Here is a 10,000-nt window from a genome sequence, read left to right as displayed (position 1 = left end):
TGGTGAACAAGGTCACCCAAGTTACACCTCGGGTTCATTTGAGACCCCTAGTGGACGAAACGGAGTAATGCACATAATTTCGAATGTAGTAGTAGAGGACCTCAACTGTGTGTGTTTGTGTGCGTGTGTGCGTGCGTGAGCATGTGTGTGTGTGCGTGTGTGTGTGTGAGAGAGAGAGAGAGAGAAAGTGAGATAGAATATACTTTTTCTTCTAAATGTTCCTTTTGTTCTAACCGACTCCAAAGCCGAACACCACAAAAGGGGTTTGTCATTTGTTAGCGATGTTCTCAGCTAGCTAGACCGACTGGAGGGCAATCAAGAAAAACAGTGACTTCTAAACAATAGAATGAAACATGGTTCTAACCTCGCCAGACTGGAGACTCGACCATGGCTCTCCAGGGATGGCTTGCATCATGTCCTAATGTCTCTCTTTCCCTCCCTCCCTCTCTCTCCCTCTCTCTCTCCCTCTCTCTCTCCCTCTCCCTCCCACTATCCCCCCTCTCTCTCTCCCTCTCTCTCTCTCTCCCTCCCTCTCTCTCTCCCTCTCTCTCTCTCTCTCTCCCCCTCCCTCCCTCTCTCTCTCCCTCCCTCCCTCTCTCTCCCCCCCTCTCTCCCTCCCTCTCTCCCTCCCTCCCTCCCTCCCTCTCTCTCTCTCTGCAGGGGATGAGTGATGGAGGAGGGGTCGGTGGTCCGTGCTGTGTTTGAGTTCTTGCCCAGCGTCTCCGAGGAGCTGCCCCTCTTCACCGGCGATGTCATCGAGGTGCTCAGTGTGGTGGACGAGTTCTGGTTGCTCGGCAACAAGGACGGCGTCACAGGTGGGTGGTTTCAGACGTCACGGGTGATGGTTAAACCGCCCCCCTTTGAGTTTATGTGCACCCTTTAACCTTTAACCTTTAACGATGAGATGGCGAATGAGGAGGGAAAGATGAGGTGACAAGTTGGGGGTTTTGGCCACCATGTTGGTTGTTTTTCTGTGCTGTTCCTTTCTGACCTCTTTCTCTACCTTCCTCCTTCCCTTCCGCCCTCCTCCTCCTTCCCTTCCAACCTCCTCCTTCCATTCCGCCCTCCTCCTCCCCTTCTGCCCTCCTCCTCCTCCTCCTCCTCCTCCTCCTCCTTCCCTTCCACCCTCCTCATCCTCCTCCTCCTCCTCCTCTCTCCAGGCCAGTTTCCAACGACCTTTGTGGAGGTGGTCACCCTCCCCAGCACCAAGCCAGGGGACAGACTGTTTGTGTGTATCAACGACTTCAGCAATGCAGAGACAGGGAACCTTCCACTGAAGAGAGGTACGTACCGTAGCACTCACACACACACACACACACACACACACACACACACACACACACACATGCAGACACACACACACACACATGCCGACACACACACACACACACACACACACACACACGCACGCATGAACACACACACACATGCAGACTCGCGCACACACACACACACACACACACACACACATACACGCACGCACGCACGCACGCACACACACACACACACACACACACACACACACACACACACACACTCACACACACACACACACACACACACACTCACACACACACACACACACACACACACATACACACACTATGCTATTTCAATACTATTGTGTCTGTGGATGACAGGTTCTTGATCTAACCCCTGGTGTTCTGTCCTCCCAGCCTAACACTACTTTGTTGGAGGAGGTCAATGTCAGAGTACCCAGGTAAAGAGTTAGTCTGTGTTCTAGCTCAGTGGTGTGTGTGGGACTCCCTCTGATAGTACCACCGTAATACTATCACTGTGCTTCTCCCCAGTAAACAAAGAGTTCAGATGACGTCTTTCTAGGACGTCCAGATGACGTCTTTCTAGGACGTCCAGATGACGTCTTTAGGACGTCTTATGGACTAGTAGTCATCTGGACGTCCTAGAAAGACGTCATCTGAACCCACATTCCGGCTTCCCTGAGGACGTCTTTTGGACTCTTTGTTTACTGGGTCACCATGACAACAAGCCCATAGGGCCCTACTCAATACAAAATCCAAAATATGATTTTCCATATATGTATATGGAAATATGCAATATATGCATAATATATGTATTTCCATAACGATTTACACTAACCATGTACATGAAGGACATTCTCAGGAAGTAGATGTTACACCAAGGGGAAATAAATGTCAAGACCCACATGTTGATATTTAATGATTCGTTAAGGAGGATTAGTGACTTAATCCTTTGTTTTGTCATAAACAATAGAATGTCTTTATTGAGCTGCTACATCACGTGTATCTCCTTATGAATGTCTTTGACTGCTTCATGGAAATAAAGTTGAACAGAGTGTAAATCGTTATCTACAGTTATATGATGCCATATATGCCTATGTATGACTTCATAAAGTGTTGAGTGTTAAGTTTGGTGAGTGTTGTATCAGTGGTATTCATTAATCATTCATTTTTGGTTTTGATTGAAATAAATGTTTCGAAAGCCTAATGTATAGTCTCCTTCAGTCTTATCAAACTCCTTCAGATTCCTTCAGGGCTGGTGTGTGTGTAAATGGAATGGTAAATGGACTGCACTTATATATAATGCCTTTATCCAAGGCGCTTTACAACGGCCTCTCATTCACCCATTCACACACACATTCACACACCAATGGCGGCAAGCTACCATGCAAGGCGCCGGCCCCGCTCACTGGCTTGAAGATGTGTTTCTGCTGGCCTGGAGTAAAAAGCTTACACACTCACCAGACATTCATCACCACAGATTGAAAATGACTTGAAATGCTTTCACATACTGGTTGTTTACTTGAGGCTGCCTGTGTGAGGCAATTAGCAGGATTTGTTGCACTTTTGGGACTCATCCATTGGTTACATTCTGCCAGGCGATTTTAAGCAAGCACAGCAAAGTATTTGAAGTAATTTCAAGTCATATTTAAACTCAGGTCTGACACACACACACACAGACACACACACACACACACACACACACACACACACACACACACACACACACACACACCACCCTTTGAGCTTGAGACTACTAAGTTAGTCACCATTCCTTACCCTCCGTGTCACATAGACATGTGTGTTCTACATTCTACATTCTCTGTTCTACATTCTATATTTCTATCTGATTCTGAACATCCACATCTTTGTGCCCTGCTGATCCTGGCCCAGCTCTCCAATAGGCCCTCGTGTGTATGCACCTGATTGAGTAGTCACCCGTTTAGTGATTTTGGAAGCAGTCCCCACTAGATGGCAGTTGGAGTTACTTTTTCATAGACCAAAGGCAGATAATACAATACAGATTAGTACAGTACTTGATCTGTAAAAGTAGATTAGCATATCGGATGCAGTCATTTCCAAGATAACCTCACTTTAACTCACCTGCGAATATGTTTCACATGTCATTATGACACCTACTGTTTGCTGCAGATTGTATGTTTTGATAAACACGAACACGAAACTGAGGTACTATCACAGTGAATGTTTTTTTTTCTGTTTATTTTACTACAATGCACTAGTCAATGTTTTCTTCCTCGTACCGTTGTTTATGTAAACTGAGAGCGAGATAAACGACGGCCTCCTTACATGCCGTTGTACATTCGGACTGTACTCCCAAGTCAATAACATTTCCTGAATCATACAAATCATACTCTAACTTTTATGTTAGTTAGGTCCGTTAGATGAAAGGTAATTTCCTGTATGACTGTGTGTGTGTGTGTGTGTGTGCCCCCCACCACGAGCGGTGCCCCAGTTTATGTACCCAACACAATGGGAGGTGGAGCCAACGCTCTCTGGAATGTGACCTCTATGACCTCCAGTGGACATTCCGTTTCCTTACGTCTCTGTGTGATGTCAGCTAAGTCAGGCTAAGTCGAGCCGACCCCAACGCAGCTGAGGGGTTGTTGTGGGCATGGGGGGTCTTATTGTCGACACTGACCTCAGGACAGTTTCAGATGTTGAAACAATGGCCTCTCTTTGTGGTGCGAGTGTGTGAGTTCAGTGGTGGAATGTCATAATGTTTTTATGATGGGATTCAAAACACTTGTTTTTTTTCCCGCCTTTCTTGTTGATTGAAGTTGTCGGAGTTCTTTATTCATCCCCGAGGGGAAATTACTTTCCCTTTCTCTTTTCTTCCTTCTTGACAAGGGTACACGCACACAATCCTTATACGGTCACCAATGCCATGAGGGATTTAGGATGGCTTCTTTTAATATGCTCTACCTCCCCCATGGTCTTTATTGGCATTAGTATCTGACAGTTGCCCGAAACAAGAACATGGAGGACAGGACAGGTTACCCTGACACAGAAGAAGACTACTCCTTCCACTGTACCTACACTAAAGAAAACATTGGGGGCTGGTGTCCCGGGGGGTATTCCATCAACGTCACTAAAGGAAAATCCAGGCTTATTTTGAAGGCTGGATTTTTAAATAAATCTCGCGGGGTTTATCAAAATAAGCCTGGATTGTCCTTTTGCGACGTTGATGGAATACCCTCCCGGAGAGAGATTAAATAACAACCTTCAATAGGAGTTCTCCAATGAAAATGCTTTTTAGTCTAGAACTAAGTGTCTCATCTGTGCCTGGGAAACCAGTCTTCAAAAGCACAATTTAGTCCAGAACCACCTGTCTATCCTAACAACATAGTCCAGGCTAGTCCAGGGAGTAGGAATACCCTTCTATCTATCACGTCAACGAAACCTGACCTCTCTCTCTTCTCTCTGTCCTTAGGTGACGTGGTCGCAGGCGAGGGCGGCGGCAGCGTGGAAGACACCTGGCAGCGGGGGCGCAACGACCGCGGGGCCCGCGGCCTCTTCCCGGCCTCCTGCGTCAAGGAGCTCCACCTGTCGGGTCGCTCCAGGCAGCTGTCGGAGCGCTCGGCCCAGGCCCAGGCCTCCGAGCTCCCCCCGCACGCCCTGTGCCAGGCCCGCGCCCTCATGGGCCTCCACGCACAGCTCCACGAGGAGCTGGACTTCCGCCAGGGGGACCTGATCACCATCACGGGCCTGCCCGAGCCGGGCTGGTTCCAGGGGGAGCTGGACGGCCGCAGGGGGGTGTTCCCCGAGGGCTTCGTGGAGCTCCTGGGGCCCCTCAGAGCCCCCCCGCACGACGACACCCAGGCCGACGACCCGACGAACTACGACCCCGACTCAACCCGAGGCTACGAGGCGGCCGAACCCTACGACTCGGACGCCGTGAACTACGACACCGACGGCGTGACCTACGACCCCGAAGCGTTGAGCTACGAAGCTACGTCGGAAGGGGAGGGGGACGTGTTCGTGGAGGATTACAGAGAGGAGGAGGAGGAGGATGTGGAAGACGGGGTGTACGGGGTGGCGCTGTACGAGTTCCGCGCGATGGAGGCGGGGGAGCTGGACTTCGACGTGGGCGAGCGCATCCGTGTGGTGGGCAGCCTGGAGGACGGCTGGCTGGAGGGCACGCTGAGGGGCCGGCGCGGGGTCTTCCCCCACCGCTTCATCAAGATGGAGGGAGACGCGGGCAAGGCGCCGGAGGACGACGGGGAGACGAACGTAGGGGAAGAGGAGGAGGAAGGCAGCTACGCCTCCGAATACGGCCACCACGGTCCGCTGGCCCAAGAGGACCACACGGTGTGGGACCTGGACTACTTCGAGAGGGCCGAGGAGCGGAGGTTGCAGGGGGGGGGGGACCCCGCTAGCGTGAGGTCCCCTCAGGAGACGGGTGTAGTAGGGAACCAGACTCAGGACAGAGGGGAGAGGGAGAGGGAGAGGGGGGCCAGGGGAGACCCCCAGCCTCACAGGCCTGCCCAGGCCCCAGCCCAGAGAGGGCCCCACAGACCCAGATCGGCCCCCCTGTTCAGGCCCAGGCTTCCCCCTCGGCCTAGCTTTCCGGCCCTGAGCCGCAAGCACCGCGTCAGCCCCCCGGGCACCACGAACGGTAGCAGAGCACTCCACACGGACGCTACACCACTAACAAGCAGACTCCTGGGCTTAGCCGGCTCCCTGCCCAGCTGGACCAAGGACAACGGACACCACCACCACCACCACCACTCCGGACCACCAGACGGCGCACCTGTCAGCAGCAGCAGCAACGGCAAAGTCCCCAGCCTGGGCAAGGCGTTGCTGGGCGTGGTGATGGAGAACCGCCGGCAGAAGAAGCTGACCCGGCACGCCAGCGTCAACGACGCAGACCTGCTGCAGGGTTGCCGCGACGACCGCGGCGACCGCGGATCGTGGTTGACCCAGGCGAAGAAGGGGGGGCGGGGCTCCGGCCTCCTGCCCGCCTCTCTCGCCCTGAACGCCCTGGCGACCTCGGCCGGGGACCTGGAGACCAAGCTGTCCCAGCAGCTCCTGGAGTTCGAGACGAGCCTGGGGCACAGAGGAGGAGACCTTGGGCTCGCCGGGGCTGGCCTCGCTGGAGCCGGGCTCGCTGGTGCTGGTCTCACTGGGGTTGGGCTCGCTGGGGCTCTCCTCGGAGGGGTCACCAGGGACGCCATCGGGGGCGAGGTCTCTAGCCGAAAGGCGTCCGGCATCTCCCGCCACTTCTCCATCACGGACTACGGCAGCGAGATACGAGGCTCCGCCCACTCCCCTCTGTCCCTCCTCCAGAGCCTCTCCTCCCACCACTCCTCCTCCCTGGAGAGGCGCAAGAGCCTCCGCCCGCCTCCCCCCCGCCCCAGGATCCTGCGCCCGCCCGCCCCGCTCCCTTACAAACCGGCCCGCCCCGCTCCCCGTGCCCCGCCCCCGCAGCACTACACCCGCCCTCCCCCCGGCCACCACCCCCACCCCCAACCCGCCGGCAGCGGCGGCAGCAACCCCCTCTTCTACACCCCCGAGGAGGAGGAGGCCGAGGACTACGAGCTCGCCAGGGCCGCCGCGGAGGACGACGACCAAACGGACGCCGACCAAACGGATTTCGCCGACAACGCCAACTCCAACGACCCGGCTTTCGGCGACCTGGCCCGAGAGCAAGAGCGGGAGATCGCCCTCCAGCTGGAGAGGGAGGAGGAGGAGACGGAGAGGAGGGAGCTGGAGCTGGAGAGGGGGGAGGAGGAGAGGAGGCGGAGGGAGGAGGAGTACGGCCTGCTGCTGCGGCTGGAGGAGGTGGAGCGGGACATGGAGGCGTACGGCCACACGGCGCAGCAGCTGCGCTCGCTCCTGGAGGAGGACGAGGACGAGGACGAGACGGCCCGCCTGCAGGCCATGGAGAACCTGGAGTTCTGCTCCTACACCCTGGAGACCCTGGAGCTGGAGCAGCGGCAGCTGCAAGGTGAGGCGCACGGTTACCATAGTTACCACAGTTACCGCCGACGCACCTGAACGGGAGCGGACAGAGAGGTCGCAGAGAGAGAGTCGGCGTTTCGCAAACTTTTCACTTTTACGGAATAAAGAAAAAATCTATAATTCTATCTTTCTATGGTCAGTGTAGTTCATTCGAGTGTGAGAAAAAGTGTGCCCTTTTCTGTTTTAGGGATTTTTTTTTTTTTTAAGTGTTAAGTCAGGAAGTCACACTCACCCATGCATGCACGCATACAGACAGAGATCCCACTTCTTACATTTGTATCCAAAAGATCTGACCTTGCAACAGTCACTAGAAGGTTTGGCTTACGTTGAGAAAAGTGTTCTTTTTTTTAAGTGTTGCGTTAAAGTCAAGAGGTCACGCTCACGCATGCACACAGACAGAGATCCCACTTGTTCAATTTTTTGCTAAAAGATCTGACCTTGCAACAGTCACTAGAAGGTTAGGCTCATGTCGATACGACCAGACACACAGTTAAGTACTGATCTCAGATATCTCTCCTACTGTAACGTTCTGCCAACACAAAGACTCAGTCGCAGTCGCAACAGATGTACTGGCGTGAGTCTGGCAGGCTAGACGACGACAACAGATGCAAACAGCTCATGGTCGTGTTTATGAATGGATGAGGCTCATGCCAGAAGCGGCTTATTACTCCAGTCTCCCGAACCCCCTGTTAAGCACACTGACCCCAGAACAGCGGCGACCAGACGGTAAAGCCGATCATGTCAACACAAGCACTCACGGTTCAATATGTAGCTGTGCCAGGATCAGTTTCACCAGGTCTGTTGCTCTGGCAACAGAGAGGAATTGCGTCAGTTATTTATTTATTTTTGTGCCAGGAATGAAATAGGCTTACACACCACACACAAGCCCTCTCACACAAGCCCTGTTAGTAGCACTTAGCATACTGACCCGAGATCAGGTGTTGAAAGGTAAGAGGTCTGAGATCTTCTCCTGACCCACTCCTGGCCAAACAGGTCCCAGGTCAGCTGGAGTGTCAGGCTTCCCCAGGGTACACGACTGTAGGTTAAAATAAGCGTTGTCAGTGGTATGTAAGTGTGGGTATTGTAATACAGCACACCCGTTATGTTAGTGCTGATAGAACAAGCTCAAGGCCATTAACTGTCCCTTTTCTATAGATTTCTGTCCTCACTAACACACACACACACACACACACACACACACACACGTGAACGCTATCTCATTGTGGTAAAAACCCACCTCATTTGAATAACTGGGTTATCTCAGTTTCACAATCCTCGCAGACCGCAAACAGGGATGTCCTATTTGCATGTGTGTGTGTGTGTGTGTGTGTGTGTGTGTGTGTGTGTGTGTGTGTGTGTGTGTGTGTGCGTATGTGTGTGTGAATGGCACTCTCAAGCAGGGCGTGGAAAGGATTTGTGAATGTCCATTGAACACATTAGCTATGCTCCCGCTAACTCATTCTAATTGTTTTTACGGGTCTAGTTTAACGACCGACCCAGTCGCTGAACCTCTATTATGCAGCCTAATGACCGCCCTAGTCGTTCGACCTCTACGTCTCGGCTGGTCGACATTCCCATCATTCAAACGAGTGGCCCTGCAGGTGTCGGCACACCTTGGTTTGTGACTAGTGCTTCCTGGGACTAGATGAGTCACTCTAGGTGGACTCTACGTAGACTAGTATCACAGGCTGAACATCTACCTGAAGTATGTCTGCTGACGACTGTCTCGAGGAATGTCCCAGGTTTTTATGACGGGCACTAAAAAAATCGTCTTCTACCATCGTGACTGCCAATGGCCCCTGGTCCTAGCATAGATTTGTTTTGTTGCAGCTTCTATACGTGATGTGTCTGTGTGTGTGTGTGTGTGTGTGTGTGTGTGTGTGTTTGTAGCATGAGATTTAAATTAAACCAATCAGGAGTCGCCTATGCGTCACATGCCCGGGAATACGATAGTAGCTTGAGAAAAGCACGCCCAGCTTCAGACAGGTCTATCTCAAAAAGTATAAAGGTCACAGCTTAGATATTCACACCGTAGGAATCCTGGGACCCAGGTGAACATGTTGATACATTTGTCTGTGTACCTTAAAAACTGTAGATGTCGTCACAAGTTAGAAAATCGGTTTGAAATGGAAATTACCAACTGCCACAACATTCCACCATTTGTGTGAAGTACCATAAACATACAACCCGATGGTAATCTCGCAACATTCCGCTCTGTCATCTTTCCTGTTTGTTATCAGAGTAATAACTGTCACTTTCCTGTTACTTATGAAAAACCAACAGCTGTCCCTAACCCTCTTTCTATCACACATTTTCTATCGCATTTTTTAATGAATGCTCAATAAACCTGCGCCGCTTCCTTCCTTCCACCTATACCACCTGGGTGTGATTTCTCTCATGATGACAGATGCATCGATGATTCACCTACTTCGACAAACATACTTGTTGTGCAAGTCGCTTTGGATAAAGGCGTCTACTAAATGTCGAAAAATGTAAACAATGTCAATGATAAGAAAAAGGAGACAGACTGGTTGCTAAATCACAGCCTCTGACTCAGAGCCTCTTGACTTCCCATGTTGACCTCAGTCTAGAACCTTCTCTTAGAGGCTAACCCTCGTCTCTCTTTAGCTAGCGTCATCAGGCTCCGCTCCACCATTGAGTCTGGCAAAGTCAGTGTCTTCACTGTCTCTAGAGAAGGACCACCAATCAGATAAGAGAATGGGGTGGTCGAAGGGTGG

The 10,000-nt window shown here is 52.1% G+C and overlaps 1 protein-coding gene across 1 annotated transcript in view; it reads left to right on the top strand.

Moving 5' to 3' along the window:
- Nucleotides 1–670: 670 nt before the first annotated feature.
- Nucleotides 671–10,000, top strand: part of dnmbp (dynamin binding protein) — a gene marked incomplete at its 5' end in the record, with an annotated part of 46,890 nt that continues 37,560 nt past the window's right edge. The window contains 4 exons of the mRNA XM_080541901.1: nucleotides 671–815; nucleotides 1,161–1,283; nucleotides 4,732–6,946; nucleotides 7,049–7,248. Coding sequence (XP_080398027.1) covers nucleotides 671–815; nucleotides 1,161–1,283; nucleotides 4,732–6,946; nucleotides 7,049–7,248 — 2,683 coding nt within the window. The remainder of the gene's footprint in view (nucleotides 816–1,160; nucleotides 1,284–4,731; nucleotides 6,947–7,048; nucleotides 7,249–10,000) is intronic.

This window comes from Nansenia antarctica (assembly GCF_963989245.1).
Source record: "Nansenia antarctica genome assembly, chromosome: 11".
NCBI classification, from domain to species: Eukaryota; Metazoa; Chordata; class Actinopteri; order Argentiniformes; family Microstomatidae; genus Nansenia; species Nansenia antarctica.
Note: the sequence above shows the minus strand (reverse complement) of the source record. Positions and strands in the feature narration are given on the sequence as shown.